General features: G+C 26.1%; 1 protein-coding gene across 2 annotated transcripts; it reads left to right on the top strand.

Annotated features, from left to right (window-relative positions):
- The first annotated feature begins 4,591 nt into the window (after positions 1 to 4,591).
- Positions 4,592 to 6,868, top strand: LOC111614044 (SPRY domain-containing SOCS box protein 3-like). Of its 2 annotated transcripts, none has more exons than XM_023355431.1 (2): positions 4,592 to 4,722; positions 4,881 to 6,868. In XM_023355431.1, the coding sequence occupies exon 2, from the start codon at positions 4,890 to 4,892 to the stop codon at positions 5,691 to 5,693; it is 804 nt and encodes a 267-aa protein (XP_023211199.1). In that variant the 5' UTR covers positions 4,592 to 4,722; positions 4,881 to 4,889; the 3' UTR covers positions 5,694 to 6,868. The 2 variants fall into 2 exon arrangements, with proteins under 2 accessions (XP_023211199.1, XP_023211194.1); XM_023355426.1 differs by lacking the exon at positions 4,592 to 4,722 and adding an exon at positions 4,727 to 4,771.
- Positions 6,869 to 19,129: the final 12,261 nt, after the last annotated feature.

Below are 19,129 nucleotides of genomic sequence, written 5' to 3'. Positions count from 1 at the left end.
GCAAGAATTAAACATAAAAATTATGCCTATAATCGCATTTAATTTATTATAGAATTCCTATAGAAGATGTGTTATTAATTAAAATTAAATTATTAAGTTTGATAGAAAATTTAGATGCGTATAAAGTTCAGAATAATATATATTCAGCACAAAACAGTCGAAAATAAAGCATAGAAGTTAAAGAGATAATATATCATTTACGTTTTATATTCTATTTATATGAAACCGTATGAGGTCCTCTAATGAGAACAAATCCTGTATTACATCAAGGCGATGGGAATAGAAGAGATACTCTATACAGCAGGACACCCATATCTTATCTGACTCAACTTGTTTGAAGAAGTCTATACAATTTCTAAACATAAAATTTCTTGGACCACCCCGAGACCTACAAGATGACGAGGACAAGCGTCACTACCTGACTACTAATAAGTATAATGCTTTGGGACACGGTGACATGTAACGTTCTCTTCTTATACAGTAGCTGCTTGTGTGGTTTAAAAATTTATAACCCTCTCTCCGGGCTTAATAATAAATTTACCATAATTTAAAGTCGTTCGAGATATTCTAACAGGAATTTATTTCTTTTTTTTCTAAATCTAAAAATGTTTATCAATTAAACTTAATGGGTTTAGTCTGTACGATAATGGTATTAGATAGAGTGTTATATTTTTTCATACATCATTGTAACGACTCTTATATACTGTACATAGTTAAAACTTTATTAAGATCATTTATATTATTTTTTTTTTTAAATATTTTTGCTAAATCGTGTTATGGTTTAGTCGAAGGTGGTGTTATTTCTTATGAAGAGACAGCTGTCCAATGCTATAAACAGTTTGTGTCCACCCCACGCTGTGATTGTCGTGTAAAAAAAAGTCAAAACCCCCGCTGATCAAATGCGATTTATAACATGGATTAAACTTGAATATTTTTCTTGTTTTTTTCTTAAAGTCGAACCCATTTTCGAAATATTTTTGTTGTATTTACAATGTAAATAATTCCTTTAAATTCGCCATTCGTTCCCTGAAAAGAATAATTCTGATATATTTCTTTTAATAATTCGCTTAATTTGCTAAAGATCTTTATAGATTAATAAATATAACTGCGTTAATTTGTAACGATTTTAACTCTGTTATAAGTACAAACATTGCAATCACCTGAGAGAATTTTGATAATAAAATACCTATGACCTTGGATATAGATAAAGCTGACTTTTGCACTATTAAAAAAAAATCGAATTTTGAGGTCAATTGGAAACGAGAGAAAAAGAATGTTTTTTGTGTAAAAATCACTTAGAACTTTGGAGTTAAATTCAATTGAATTTGCATCAATAGAATCACATTACAATTAAATTAAAATTAATGTAAATAATAATATATATTTTAAAAGAATATTAATAAAATTATATTATACTAATTATTAATAACAATTTAAATTATATTACTTATGAATAATTTAAATTATTAGTAGTAATTAAATAAGCAAAATATTAACTATATTTATTATTATTTTGAAGAAAAAAGTTTAAATTGTCTAAGATATAAGACGAGAGAAAATTAGGTTTTTATATCATTTATTAAATAATATCATAGCGATATTCGCTTTAATATTAGATCTTATTCTAATAAATAATCCTAAATCTTATCTTAAAACATTTTATTAAGGTTTTATTTTTATTTTATGTTAAAATCTTTAACATTAAAACAATTTTAATGTATTCTTAAACTCGTTAATTGAATCCTAGAAACATCTATCCTTAAGTCCTTAAGAGCATTAAAAATTAAATCTTTTCAGAGTTTATGAATAATTATTTATAAAAGAAATAACGTTAATTAGTCAAACATTTGGAAAAAAATTTGACTAATCTTAAACTCTGGACACCCTTAAGATATACTTTACTTTAATAGCCTTATCTTTGACTAATTTTAAACCATTAATAAGGTATATCTTAAGGATATTAAGGTTATCTTATTAAGATTAAGGGCATTTTTGATTAATTTTAAACCCTTAAACTCAAGTGTTCACCTCTCATATTTATAATATTTTAAGTCTTTATAAAATTATATTGAAATAAGANGATTTCTCTATCAATAACTCTAGAAACAAAATAATTCTTATGCAATTTATTATTTCTAACATATCATTTACTTTAAACTGCAAGATATTCATTTATTGTAGTGTAGATTTTAAACAGATTATAGAGTTTGCTGTTGGAAAAAGTTTAAAAAATTTAAATTTTTCTTCATAATTTCATCGTTTTTATAAATTATAGGATTAGTTTTCTTTTAATACAGTCAGTTAGATCAATGTTTTAGCTATTAGTTAACTAAATTCTACATCAGTTATTTTAAAGGATACAGTCATCCTATAATCTTAAAAACTTACAGTTTATATGCTTTTAGGTCTTATATTTACAATGCTGACAAACGATTATTCTTATATACTTGGATATTTATGTCCTTTTACAGTTTTTAATTTAAAAAATTGATAAATTTCCTTTATTATAAATTCTACACTCGGCAGAGATTATGAGATTTACAGCGTTAAAATTACTGACAAAGATTTACTGTTTATTTATTTTTGTTTATTTCTAACTAAATAAAAAATTAAAACTCTACATTTATAGCAAACCCTACAATTTATATTGATAACAAATTACAGGATTTTGCTGTCAACATTCTTAAAAACAAATACTTACGCTATATAATATATAGTTTATAATGCTTTCTTTATTTTTAACCATAAATTAAAAATTCAAAATACTAACAGGAAACACCATAATATATATTGGCACTATAGAATATCACGAAAAACGATAATCACGAAGGATAATTATGGTAGATATCAGGTTCTTTGTTGAACGTTCTCTCAACTGTCACTCAAAATTTATCGATATGTCGTATTTATTTAAATATTCTCCATATAAAGATGGAAATAAATTATACTTCAAAACTCCAGAATACATCTATAATCTACTTTAATTAGAAAATTTCTCGAACCTGTTTTTTTTTATGATTGATAATCGAAATTGTTGTTCTTGCGTGACGAGGATAATTATCGTTAAGTATAACTGTGTTTTATACTAAATCTGTCAAAAAATTTGATATAATACTGCAAGAAGACGATTAACTGTAATATATACTGTATATTAAATCGTAAAAAATTGAATACAATTTTACAGTTGGCCTAAAAATTATCATTAACGTCTTATAATCGTAACTGAGTATAGTTCGTTGTTACAGTTTTATAGAAGAAGAACACTTGCTTAAAATATGAAAGTATCTTAATAAAAATGTTTTAAAATAAGAAATTAGCTTAAATTTTTTCGTTTTTACAATGAAAATAAAGTGTAACTTTAGTAAATGAAATGTAAGTCGTAATAAAGGTAAATTTTATTTTTTCATTTCGAAAAAAAAAAGTAATATCAGTTTTCAGTTCTTTATGTAATTGGACCGTAAATAATTTAACAAAATTTATAAATCAATAAAATTGAAGCTATTGACTCGGATGTTCTTAATTTACTAAAATAGATCTTAAATCGATCTAACTCACAGCTGCTTCAAATGTTATCTAAGGAGCAATCGCAAGAAATGGCTTTTTTGTCCTTTCCTCCATCATCTCAACTTAAATACAATTTTAAAATAATATAAACAGGTTTATATAAAAAGCTTTAAAATATTTTATTAAATTAAGAATTATTTATTTAAATAATTTGTTATATTGATTTAAAATGTCCAGACTCTAATATTGAAGCATGTTTTTAAAATTGTAGATATTATTTGAAAAGTAGTAGAATAAATATGTTATTTTCGCATTTTAAAAATCAATTTTTAAATATTTAAATTCGAAAATTATGCAAAATGAAAATATAAGAAAGCTTTTGAATTTGGTTATTTTAGATTTTATATAGAATAATTTCGATTACTTTATTGTCAATATTCAAAATGTAGTTACTTTTAGACGTGCAACAGATTGGCAGAATAGAAAATACTTTTTGGTGATAGAAAAGTTGATAAGATAACGAAAAGAAGCTTATTTTCTCTGCACTTCTGCTATATTTCACTGTATGTGTCAAGTCATATTATCATCTCCTTTTTCCCCTAGTTTCAGACAGATGCATTAAACGAGGAAAAAAGCTATTTCCAATGATAGAAAATAATATTTTTGTTCTATTTCTTTGCTAATATTTTAATTTTAAATTTTAAAATTATTTTTTATATATAGTATTTAAAAAAACACAAAATAAAATGAAATCATTCATTTTATCGTTGTAATTAACATTACTTAACAAAATTAAAATATTGTTTTGTTTGTTTTATACTTTAAACAAAATTTAATTTAAACAAATAAGTAAACCATTTTAATGTGTAATTGTACTCAAAATAACATAATTTTTATAATTTTTTGATAATGTAAAATATTTTATTTGTATTACTTTTACATTTTATATTTTAATCTTTGAAGTTTACTCATTTTAAAATGTAATAATTAAAGCTATTTTCATTATTTACATATTATCACTTCGAATTTTTCAAGCATTAGTTTTTGTTTAAGCTTTTAAATTTTACTACGTGTAATATTAGTAATGAGAAATAAAAATCATTGTTATATTGTTGTATTATATGACATAACGATGAAATTTTATGATATTATGTAACAAAACTGGAAAATTGTACTCAATAAACTTGCCATCTGTTGCAAGTTGTTGTATCCTCCCCTGTAAATCAGGTTTTCCTGCATGTTATTTAAACTTGACGGCAATGTTATCGTTTAATTTTCTTGAAATATTTTATTAATTTTATAAATATTAATCTGAAATTATATTTTTATATAATATAAAATAAATATTTTAACATGAATATATTCTTTTTCTACAGATTCCTGTAATGGCAAATGTACAGGATGAACCATTAAGATATGGATGCACCGATAATTGGTGTTGGAATCGACGTGATAAGTCACACGAAGTTAGATTATATGGACCGAAATTACGCACTGCACATTTTCATCCAAATTGGAGCAATGGTACAGCCGGTGTACGTGGTACTCGCATTCTTAACAGAGGACGATACTATTGGGAAGTTAAAGTATCACAGAGGATATTTGGAACCAGTATGATGTTCGGAATAGGAACCAAGAAGGCTCGACTGCATGTAGATGCATTTGTAAACATGTTGGGTGAAGACGGTCAAGGTTGGGGCCTGTCGCATAAAGGCCTACTTTGGCATAACGGAGAATGGAGACAGTACACCAAGCCATTCAGAGAAAACGAAGCTACTACAGTTGGTATTCTCTTCGACGGTCGACAGGGTACACTTACATATTATAAAGATGGGACATGCTTAGGTGTGGCATTTACTGGGCTCCATTTGATACAAGAGGAACTGTATCCAATTGTATGCTCCACGGCTGCTAAAACAGAAATGTCATTGGGTCAAATGAAACGAGAATATACAGATTTGCAAGACAGATGCCGTTCGGCTGTTATGAGCTGCTTACGAAATGACAATGATGTCATTCAACTAAAGCTTCCTAATAGAATTAAAGCCTATTTATTAGAGGCTACCGATTCATCCACTGGGCATGATAGACCCAGGAGGAATTTAGTTACTCAGCAAGCATTCCACGCGAGAATAGCATATGCGGCTAAGAATTTAAACGGTGTGAAAGGTTCGTGTTTATACGTATGAATGGCAGTTGCATATTTATAAAAATATATGAATATATATATATATAGTACCAATAATAATTTTCATAACTAGTTTCGTCTCGTAATGTAGTCTTGTCTATTTACTTTCACTCGGAGATTGCCAAAAAAAAGAGGAATAATTCTTACTTTTCATCCTTTTTGCATTTACGAAAGCCAGACTGTGAACGTGCCTTCCTAATGGCTGTGCCTCTTCATGGGATCCAAGCGCATCGCTTAACAAAACAGTTAACTGTAGGATGACAAGAAGAAAACCGAAAGCGCTAATATCTGTGCCAATTCGGGGATCTCCAAAATAATAATAAAAAAATAATAATAATACAAAATAAAAATACATCCACTCCCCACCAGTCGCGTTCAGTGATTGTATGTTTGTACGCTTTATCTATCGCGTTGCTACGAATGACTTAAGAACTGTATACATCGGCTCTTCTTAGACATTATTTCTTAGGATACCAATTGAGAAATTAAGATTATTTTCCATGTAAAATGTTTCATTCTTGTTTCCTAAATTAAGTTATGTTTATTATTAAAAAATATATATTAAATATTGTATATAGTAGTTGCAAAATATCGCGTTATGTATTAGCACGTTTGCGTTTTTATCTTTTAATTATTATTATATATATTATAAGAAATGAAAGAGAATGATGAGTGAACTCTAGTCAAAAGAACATTATGGTTATAACCAAGATTTGGAGTGAAACCAAATGTTCTTGTACATAGTAAACCTTTTATTACTCGTATACGCATTCGCGAAACGTGTACTTAATGTTCTCGATGTATTTAAACAAGCTTATTGTAACGTGTGATGTGTTATTTGTCACATAAAATCACGAATATATCATTTGTGTTCTCGTGAAGTATTCATTTCTCCTTCATATCCGAATATAATTGATTTTATGCCATATCTCTTTATAGAAAATGTAACGAATACAATATAAATTTGATTTAATTATTGCACTTCTTCTTCATATGTAGTGTTCCAATCCTACATTTGTAAACGGGTTTCCAATGCAAATTGAAAAAAAAATTAAAAATTGAAAAAAAAAATACAAATTTCCCGTTTGATGAGGAAAGTTTATGAAAAAAATTCACTTTTCTGGTAAAAATTTCGCAAATATGATTGTAATTTTTCCCTGAAAATAAAAACAAAAATCATGCAATATGTCTTTNCTTATATATAATAAGGGGAAGAGCTTACATTAAATTCTACATTATCATAATATTGAATAAAAGTCTTATTAAAATTTTAGTTAATTAACAAAATTACTTTATACTTAAAAACGAACAATTGGAAGCATATTTATAAGCCAAAATTATGATCAAAACGACTAAAATTTGTATGAGTTTCAGTCTAGAACTTAAAAACCCCCCAATAAACTTTGTATCCGTAATCAAAAGTAGTCGATAAAATTAAAGATTATAAAAATAAGAAAAGGCGTAACACTTGAAAGATATTTCCTTAAAGGAATAATTTAATTAAATTACTTAAAATTAATCATTTATAGTTATTAAATTTTTCTTATCAATTAATTATAAGCTTAACTAAATTCCATTGTAACAATAACGTGATAAGACGTAAGTGACTCAACTGTTCTGAATTATCAATATAATTTAATTAATTAAAATTATTATTTATCATTATTACATATATTCATTGTTTCAATAATATTTTTTTTTATATTTAAAAAAATATTTAACATTTTAGACAAAAGATTACTATAGACGAATAAATAACATTTTAATTGTTAATGAATTAATAACAATCATAACAATCAAACACGAAAAACATGTGATAAATTTATAAAGTATGATAAATGATTAAGAGCATATTAAAGCAATTTTATATAAATAAAGTAGACTAATAATGCTTTAATCTATTCTGAAATTTGAAGCATTCAGACGTGGAATTTTTACAATTATTTATTCATCCCCCCCTTTTTTTTTAACAATGGTTAATTGTGTTTTGACGTCTTTGTTTTTGTTAAAAATTTCTACATTTACATTCACCAAACACATATATTTTTTTATTATACGCATCTTTATATACCTGCTCATGGTTTGTGACTATTAAAAGTGTTTTATATCAAGCGTAACAACACCCTTTTATATACTAGAGCGAATACAAAGAGTGTTAATGTTATCGTGATATAATACGTTATCCGATATATACTAATATTTCACAATGATTTAAGTGATTAAATGGTTTATTTTTAAATTTTTTATTCTAAGTAATGTATAAATATTCGTTAATGTCTTTATTATAACTTTAATATATATGGTTGATGAGTTGGCTATTGCCGATATTTTAGCTAATTCTTTCGTGATGAATTTTTTTTGTTTTTTGGAAAATAAATTGTTATTTTTAACCGGTTTTTTTTTAATTTAAAGGAAACCAAATAATTACTTATGTTGTTTTAATTTGATTTATAAACAATTTAATGAATGATCCCGTATAGAATTATGTTTGTAAATTGATTCCTTTTATTGCTCATAAATTTAAGTTCTTTTAAGGTTATTTTTTAACCATTTCATAGCTTAAAATTTCCTTAAACATTTAAAATTTTTATATAATCATTTATATGACATAGCTGATTGATATGTCAAATAATGTAGGTGTTTCTGCTTAAATGTCATTCAATGAAGCATTTTTTCGTAATTATCATAATTTATGATAAATTTTACATTTTATAAAGTAAAAACAATCATTCTTGAATTGATTTTTTTTCTTACTTATTAATGAAAATTAAATAAAAGTAAAGTTTACAGCACAATTCAGTAACGCTTTTTAGACTCCTTATACATAACTCCTTGAAATGTCACTATAAATTTTACATTTAAAAAACGAAAATTAAAATAAATAATTTATTTTCTAATTTCGTTAAGTCGTTTGACATCATTTACCCATTTTTAAATGTTTAAATTCGAATTTTTCCTGTTCTATTTCTTGATACACCAGGTTATCTAAACAACAACAGGAGGATGCGGGCTTAAAATCAAAATGAACAGACTCCTAAATATGTCAGAGTTGACATATACATAAATGATACAATTTCCGGTATAATTCGATACGGATAACGTCACGTCCTGGATAATATATGTAAGAATATTTTTTTTAAAAAACTGATTTTTTTTGAAGGTGAGGTCGAGTTTCTCACGATAATAAATAAATAGAATATGCGTGTTTCTTAATGGCGACTTGACTCAAATAGATAAATAATAAAGTTTAATTCACAAAATTGTCTTAAACCACGCCTTCTAGTGGTGAAATGAAGAACTATCAGTAGCCTTATTATGAAAAAATTAATAGGTATGTTAATAGAATTGCCACAGTACCAAGAATTTGCGTGAGAAATTTCAATAGGACGTGTGTTGTCACGTGGTTGATGGCAATATTCCGTTCTTAACCAATAGCAAAGAGTACATAATTAGACAAGTGTCTGTAGTGTATCCTTTACACTTTAATTTAAACGTATTTTCATGTTTAGATGTATGAAATCGTTGTTAAAATGTCTTGTAAAAATAACCAGGAAAAAAATTACACAACTAAACAATTTCTGTTTACTTGTTAAGCGATTTATAGTTTATAAAATAAAGAAAACTCCCTTAAAAAGTTAAAATACGTATAAATTTTATAAATAATGACTAATTTTTCTTGTTAAATGTTAAAGAAAAATTAGCTTCAATAACAGGAATTTTATGTATTGTAACTTTTCTTCTAAAAGTTTAAAAATAGATTAACTTTTGATGATTTTTATATAATAATATATAATATAAATTGATTTTTTCCCCTTCTAAATAATAAATTTCAATGATAAATTGACTTTTCCTTTTAAATATCAAAATTTCTATAAACACAAATTAACTTTTCTTATTTTAGTTTATAAATGACTTTCACTAAAACTGACATTTTTCTATGAATTGTTCAAATCAATATTCTTTTGATTTTTTTAAAATTATTATTCGGCGAAATAAAAGATAAATCAATTTCAACAATGATTAAAATAAACAGAAATTCAGTACTTTTTGTATTTTTCAAGAAACTTGATAATTGAAAGATAAAACAGTAAAACCTGTCTAAAACGCGACGATACCGACCAGAATTTTCCGTTTTCGCAGCTTTCTTTTTTATAAACAGTTGTTTTTTTTTTATTAATGCAGAAAAATGTGTGCAGAAAATGTTATAAATAATATTTAGAACTGCTTAATACATGCTTCAAAGACAAGTTTAAAGACATACAAAACATATATAGTGCACAGAGAGAAGAAAATAATATGTAAAAAAACATTTAAAATATAAGTTACTTTAATTATAATTTAGAATTTAGATGCTGTTAGCCGAAAAACAATTCTGTTTTACTCAGGTTATTTAATTAGTGCCAAAATGATCATAAGTTTTCACGTTTGACAACTTTCCGGCTTATAATAATACAGTAAAACCTGTTTAAAACGGTAACCTGCCTAAATGGGACGAATTCTTAGGAATGTGTGTTGAAAAGAACTTGTTCAAAACGGAAACCTGCCAAACAGAAAAAAATATTCGGTACGAGTCCGGTTTACACAGGTTTCACTGTATTTTATATGAAAAAAAAATCGTTTCATTAGGAGATTTATTTTCCGATTAAGCAGGTTTCTGTTTTATATAGGGTCTGTTTTAGACAGGTTTTGTTATATAAGGCTTGCAAGGAGAGAAAAGACAGTTCATTTGTTTCAATCGTTTAGATGTCATAAAAATATTTTAAAAATAAATAACATTAAAAATGTAAGAATTTTTGCTGAAATTAATATTTATTTTGTTTTCTTTTTATTTTATTAACAATAATTATACAAAAATTATATATTAAACTTCATTTTTATATACTATTGCTTACGAAATTTCTATCGAAGTTTATATTTACATTCGATATTTCAATTTACAATCGAAATTTTCTAAGAAATTAAAAAAATTATTTACAAAAATAATTTTAGAGTTACTAAATAATAGATTACTTTTATCACAATAGCATCATTAATCTGACTTGTGAGTAGAATAATTATTAAAAGATATTTTCTGCGTAAAATATTTAGAAAAAAGCATAAAATAATTATTTTATAAGCAAAATAATGACATTATTCCTTACTTAATTTAGTTATAAGCATTAAAAAATTGAAAATTTAAATGAGAAAAATGTAATAAACATACTGAAAATGGCTAAGTTATGGGGACCAAATTGATAATTTCCCACTCAGGCGATAGGTGGCATTAAAAATCTTCATAACACTTTATCAAGGAAGTTAAGAAATATTATAAAAAGCAACCGGATTGTTGAACTTATTCTTTACTTGCCTTTTTTTTTATAACCTTTTGTAAATTCACCAATCGCAGTTTAGAGGTGTGATCCGGTCAAAAATAAGGGATAAGGATAGAACCTATCTGGCGTGCTTCATCTTGCCACTAATGGGGATCGCAAATACAATGGATAGGTTTTTATTAAACCCATTTTTTCTTAATTAGATAAGAATGGTTACGTTTAATTGGCAATTCTGAACTTACTCATTGGATTTACAAGCTTATATTTCTTTTGTGTCACACCTGGCATTTGGTGTATGAAAGAATAACGTTATCACCTTAAAAATATTTCGAATGTTTAATGATTTATCAGAAATAAAAAGAATTGAATATATTCTTTGCTAAATATTATTTTAAACGCACGAATATCGATTTTTTTTTATTAACCAATGAAGTCATTTTTATTACTACGAATCGTGTATTAAGCGAAGAATTTATTAATTAATTAGTTAGATAGGCTGTTAATTGATAAATTTATAAGAATAATCAAATTATATCTATATTTAATGTAAAATGATTAAATTTCTACAAAACTTCATAATTTATTACGATGATTTGCATAAGTAATATGTGCTAAAGAGATGTGATAATGATTTATTTAAGCTATTAATATTTAAAAAAATTTTTTTTTTAATTGTAGAATGATTTTAAATAATAAAATAATATAAATAAACTGCGAAAAACGTATATTTCTTTAAGTTATGTAAGTTATTAATTAATAAAATTGTTTCAAAAATGTCATGTCTACTTGTTATTTAGTATCGGTATGCTTTGTTTATTTCCTTGTTTATTAATATAAGATATACTGTACCTATCATAATCTTCAGGAAGCTTGTCTTAATAATATCAGTCTTTTTTGATATAACTAAGCGTTAAATAATAATTAAAAATAAATTGCTTTAAGTAATGATTGCTGAGATGCATTTAGTCAACTATATATGAAAAATTAATTTAAAAATTTACATCTATATAATTATCAATAATTCTCTTCATCATCACCAACTTATTGGTGTTACTAATTGTAATATTTAGATAATTAATCTGTCATTTTACACTATAATTTTGATCTTAACTTTAATATTTACTACGAAATTTTATCTTAACATTGCTATACATTGATTAACAATTAGGTAAATTGTAATAAACACATTTATTTATCCACAACTGAATCAGGTGTTAGGTACTGTACAATACCTTCATTAATTAGCAATCTATAACTTGACAAATGAACGATTTAAGAGTTGACTGTGATATGAATAGATGGTTAATTAGCTAATGTCTAATTGGTATCAAAATTAAGCTTAATTTACTTACAAACAGTTAACTAATAAAGAATTTAACACATTACATTCCTCTAGTTCATTTACATAATTATAAAGGTCAGAGTTTATATCTTACTTTTGATCAACAAGCATAATTAAATGTTATATCTAATTAAACTATGTTATTTTTAAAGATATTTAACTCCTAGTGTGATTTATTATTATATATTTCTATATATAGGAAGCGTTATAAAGGATGTAACTACTAGTTTCTTTGTCTATCTTCGAGTCTTTACTAAATGCGGATGATGAAATTTTGATGGGTAGGTTAAAGGATGTCAGAGTTCACCCACCCTTAAGGTTTTAAAGGTTGCTTGATATCATTTTATTACATAATAACCTTAAATGCACACGATGACAGAATAACCTTGTCACATACCAAAAGAATAAAATTATTATATTCAGATAAGTTGTCAAGATACAGAGACGACAACTATTCCTATATTTAAAAAATGGACTTCCTTTAACAATTTAAATAATGTAAACGATATGCGATATTTCGTATATTTTTTTTAGCAATTTTTATAATTATAAAATGTAATATTTATTTTGTAGCAATGCCTGTGAAATATTTACGCTTTTATGCAAGTCATTATTACGTTTCGAAATATATTTATTTAATTAATTGTAGATCGTAATATTTTCCAGAAAAATACTGTATTATTTTCTATAGTTAGCATGATACGAATATAAGAATTCTTCCTCCTCTAGCGATTGAAACTTCTTATTGAAAAAAATAGCTTATTAAGATGTGTATTTGCCTTGTAAATATTTATTTTTGTACAAGAATAAGAATATTAATTTTCCACCCTTTTTAATTCATAAAAATAAATTTGATAGCCTGGATCTATAATTATCAATATTTCAGTATTTACACCAATTTATTTCATTACTTTAAGGACTAATACATCGATTTCTTTCCTTAAGCTGAGTATATTCAACATATTTCCGTCAACTTTCTGAGGATTTGTTAATTAATTTGAACGCGTTTAATAAATTTATATCTCCTAATTTATGTAATTTTTAACAGATTTTTGTCACTAATTTGAATATCTGTCAATAATCTGAACACATTTATTAAGTATCTCATTAAATTTAATATTTTACTAAATCGAGAATTTTAATATTGATTAATTTAAGATTTTTATTACTTTTCCATAAAAAGTTTTAAAATTTGATCCAATTTTCTTTGTAAAATATTACTAATTTATCTGAATATAGGCCTAAATCGTAAAACATAAAGAAAGTAAAATAGATTTTTAAAAATTAAATTAAATTTAGAAATAATTAACTTGTCCTAGTCATAATTATGAGATGTCTTTCATAATTATATTGTGCGTATACTGTATTTAAATTGCGGATACATTGTTTGTTGTATAATGTAATTATATATAGTTACATAACGAGTAATTTTGATTTAAGTATTTATAGCAATTTCGCACTTAAAAAATATTTTTAAAAAATAATAATAAATATTCTTCTTATACAGTAACTATTAAGCAATTATAGGTGTGTTTTATATATAATCGAACCTCCAATAACAGCCACTTCCTAACAACGTCAACCGGTAAACAGTTTTTTAACTACATACAGAATAACCTCCAAATAACAGCCAATTTTTATGTTTTGATTAAGACAGGGTCACCCAGAGGGGAGCTGGAGAAATATAAGTTAGCGGTATTCCGGGCACTCCATAGAAGAGCCTTTTTATATTGTGATAATGTAATAGAATGAAGAAGCTATACAGAATTAAACAAATGGTTACAACAGTAGGATAGGGAACTAGCACCATAGAATGTCTGATTAGAAGGTTTGAAGATAACAAACCTAGGACAAAAAACAGCAAACATAGTGGAACCACAAAATTCACTTTTAAGAGAGGTATAACTAATATTATGAAAGAAATCGCAGAACGTAAAGGGTCTAATACGATTGTAAAAAAGAGCCCCAACTATTTATCGAATTTTAAGAAACGATAAGAATAGATTAGAAACAGAAAAAATGGCAGGTGTGTACAGGGTACCGTATGAAAACATGCAGTTGGGGACAGACAAGGATTACATCGGTGTCATCACAAAGTACTTGAAAATTAGACTTAACACCAATATAATGTAAGAAATGGATGCAATAACACGATACTCTCCAGGATGGTGCAGACTGAAGACTCAATGATGTTTGCTTCTTCCCATTTTATCACTAAGTCGGTACACTTTCCTACATTGGCATTGAACTTTAAAAAAATTGAAATATATTGATACAAAAGCAGATTGAAGGATAAGTGCATTAATGCAAGAGATGCTGACAGCTTAGCAACGACATGGAAATATATTGTACAGAATAAGTTTGTTAGGTCATAATTGTCTTATTTCTACTATATTTTTTGTATATTTTTGAGTTATTTATTTTACATTTTAATGTTATTCATTAATTATTTTTACATTTACTGTTATTCGTTATTTATATTAATTTTTAGTATTTTTGGCTTTATATTCAAATATTTAAATGCAGTTATTTTATTTTATTTTTTTTTTTGTTGTATTTTGGAACGACATATAACGGTAAAGTATGTTCCAAGAAAGATTGATATCAATAGCCTGAAGATGGCCTATTATATTAGATTGAAAACGTTTGCTAAATAAAAGCAAATGTTTTCAACCCAGCAGCTTAAAAGATATTTGTTGATTTATTTTGAATTATCCTGCTGTGGTTAATGAAGAGGAAACATTCTACGTATTTCATTTGTCCAAAAAAGGGCAAAAGGGGTCCAATAAGGAACAAAAAGGCCTGGTTATCTCGGGGCCCCATAGCAAGTTTCATTGCCTTTGTTTTAACATAATTGTATTTACGTTAGAGAACTTCTTTGTAAAAGTTTTGGAGATTAGTCGAAAGTTTCTTTTCTATATTTTCATAATTATGTTCTTAAAAATATGTATTTAAAATTTTTTAAATAAATAATAAAATATTGGCAAATATTCAAATATAAATAGGTAAACAATCGAAGAAAATTCAACGGTTTCTCGAGAGAAATTCCCGAAATAAATGCTTATATTTTTTAAGAAAATTCAAAATTTTTTATGACGTAAATATTTAAAAATAAGTACAGAATATTCTAGAAAATATTCAAAAATTTGAACAGAAAAATTTAGGAATATAGATGTAAAATTTTATCAAAATAATTTAATATAATCAGAAAATATGTCAGTAAAATTTTAGAGAATGTTCAATTTCTTCAACGTTTCTACAAATTAGGTTAAAGAAATTTTCAAAAGATTATCCTAAATTTGCAATTGGGCATTGATTGATACATAGTAAGAGAACTGATAATAACATTCAGCAAAATGGATTATACATTCTTGGCCATGCATGCAAGTTTAAGTAATGGATGAACTAATGATATGGTCATAGTCAATGTAGTAGATGATAAGATGTACCCCGAGGTAACTGGGCGTTGTCATATATTTTCATTGAAGTGTGGGAATGATATGACCCTCTGGCTGCTTACTTGTACTATATTTGTGCTTATAAAAAACATATATATGTATATATATTGACAATGAAAGAGTTCGTTGGGTACGACCGTTCAATACCTGATTCATCAAAAGTTGTGTGATAAAGCGTCTTACTTCAACAATTACTATTGAACAATCTTAAGAAATTTAATGCAATTTCATGTTTTCAGTTACAAAATAGTCTGTTATTTGTTTAGCAATTGTACAATTCATAATTTAAATTAAAAGAAAAAAATAAAACGTCAGATAAAATAGAAGCTGGAATCTCAACCGTTACATTTATTTTTGTCATCGATTTGAGTATTTTCATTAATTTTTGCCAATATTCTGAGCTCTAGTTAATTTTTTTTCACCAGTCTGAGTATTTTAATAAAGTTAATTATTTATTGATAATTTAATAAAATTAAATAATTAACTTTTAAGATTTTAATTGGATTTCTTTATTAAATTGAATAAAATGATTCAAATCTTTGATTATTTATATCATAAAATTAATTTAATTGAAAGCTGTCAAAATATTTTTGCATAAAAAAACTTTAAAAACGAAACTTTTGTTGAATTTTTTTCCTGTGTTCTCTTCTCTACATAAATCAAATGTTTAAGTACAGTAGCTTCAGGCAACGTTCAACACTACCATCTCGATGCTATGCCTGTAGGCATTTTCCCACAACCCTTGGGGCTAGGTCCTCAGTTGATAGTTGCACGAGGACCAGAAGGAAGTGGCGAATGGGTTGAACGACCGACAGATATACCAAATGAAAGAAGTTGGACACTGCAGTGCAACGCCATCTGGACAAGTGATATAAACTATATACATTGTTCCTGACCTAAATAAAGCGAAATTGTTTCGACCATTTCTGGCCGTACTTTATTAAAAATCTGGCAACCTAAATGATAAAAAATGATCTACAATTTTCTCATCTGTAACGGTGATTTATTGAAGAAAATTCATAAATAACTTCGACTTATATCTGAATCCAGAATCCTCATAGCATCAATTGACGACCACGCCTTGGTTAACGCCCTTTTCCGGTGTTGGCGTATAGAAAACATCTCAATTAAGACATCCGGACTAAATTCGTCATTAAAAATTATTTATAATTTATATTTAATAAGTATTTTTATGAAGAAATCTGTTAAGTATAAGGGTGAGAAGGATGACGATTCGCATCACATTGGCACCCACTCTGGAGCGTCGATGGACTTCTTGATGTTTTTATGCACTGTAGGGTTCTATCGCGTGACGTCGTATCATTAAATAACTCTTGTAATTAAGTCTAACTAGTATAGGGAACTTGTGTTCACGCAAGATTGTGTGTTGTTTGTAGTATGGCGTCGTCGTAAATTTTGAATTTCTCTAAAATATTTTTAAGCCGAATTTATTACTTAACCTTTTAGGTTATTCGTTATTGAGATTTCTACGCTATTATCAGTGATTCTTATCTTTTTGATAAATATTCTCTGATAATTAATCTTTTGCACGTTTTCCTAGAAGTTTCTCAAGAAAGTATACAAAAATAGTTTTTAGATGCTTCAGAATTAATATAAACTCAAAAAGTAATGTAGAATAACATTTTTTATTTAGTGAACACTTTATTTAGATACTAAAATATTTATCTATTAAATTTCCGTATCCGAAAACCGTTTTATATTAAAATAATACTAATTAACAAGTTAAAAATGTAAACATTTTTACTAATTATATTAAATTGTATGCGTAGAATTCGTTCAATTACTTGGTTATTTAGACATAAATCACGATTTAATTTCGTGACAACTGTTTCCTGTTTAGAAAAAATGTCACGAAAAAGAAATAACATCTAATAATACTCTGCGCCGAAGGACAAACGAAGAAAATAATTAAGATTTGTCTGTATAATAATTTTTTAAAGGTCTCGTTAGATCTTTCGGATATTTTTTGGATCATTAAGGACTGAATTATAAGAGCAGAATAGCAGTTGTTTACTGCTTTTGTAGATAAATTACGAACAAAAAGTTAAATTTACCTGCTACTAAATGTAAGCAAAAGTTAATTCTTGTGTTTAGGAAGATAAATATGCTTTTAAATGTATTTTAAAACCGAATTTTAAAATCTTATAAAAACGAAGTTATATTAGATTTAACATTACTTAACATGCACTCAGGGACATAAATCTAAACTTTGTAACAATAGATACTTGAAATAGATTTTTAAAAAGAATTTTTTAAACTAAATTCTTTATGTTATCATCATTAACACTTATAATTGTCATAACGATGGGTTTTCATAATGAAATTAAGCAATTAAATGCATGTAAAACTCGCTTTTCGTTGTGATTACAATGTAGTGTACTTCTTACGAGAAAATTCGTTTTAAAAAATATTTCTTTTTATTTTTTCTACAAATTATAAACTGTTTCTTCTGAGAAGAGAACGTTTAATAACGTTGAAATTATATTTTTAATTATTTCGTTAGAAGAATCAAGAGTTGTAAGCTTCTTTTTTTCTTTACTCATAGCTCCAGGTTGTTAACATCTTTCCAATATTGTCTTTCCTATCGAAAATTTCCTTCTTCCTTAACTGATAAGAATAAAAATTCAGATTAATTAATCAAATAATAATTATAGATTGCCTATAGGTTTACTACAGTTAATTTGTAGTCTACACAAAAACAAAACTCGGTACATATAAAGCAGCCATATTGGATAGCAAAGTAATTTCTTATATTGATTTTTCAAATTATAGGCTTTAGTTAAGTTATAATTTAGTTATAATAAGAGTATGAAACGAGTTTTCTCTGTTTTAATAGATTTTTTTTTTTTTTTTTGTTTAGGATAAGTAAATTTTAATGATAATAAAGAACTACTTTTGGAAGATGCTATAAATCTAGAAGCTTTGTAACTTGTTTGTAACGTTAGTTAACTAATTATTAAGCTTACAACAGAACATTTAGAATTATTAATATCAATCTTATAGTTTGCTTCCGTCGATATCATGCTCGAAATGATGAGAAATGGAAGTAGCAGTTTGTTAATTATGTTTATATAAGATAACATATCTAGTAATAAGATTCGTCTATGCTTCTGAAACATGATGAAAGTAGATAAAACTGGTATCGGACAGTGTCCTCTAATTGAGGAAACTGTACTCATAACCGTATGCCAAAAACAAACTTATGATCATGCTCTAAACATAGATGAAAAGCATAGAAATACATAAGGAAATGTTATAGACTTATGGCACGATATTATTGTTTGAATCTCTATCAGATACATCC

The sequence above is a fragment of the Centruroides sculpturatus genome, unplaced genomic scaffold (assembly GCF_000671375.1).
Source record: "Centruroides sculpturatus isolate CEXI.00-Female unplaced genomic scaffold, Cexi_2.0 scaffold2, whole genome shotgun sequence".
Classification (NCBI taxonomy): Eukaryota; Metazoa; Arthropoda; class Arachnida; order Scorpiones; family Buthidae; genus Centruroides; species Centruroides sculpturatus.
Note: the sequence above shows the minus strand (reverse complement) of the source record. Positions and strands in the feature narration are given on the sequence as shown.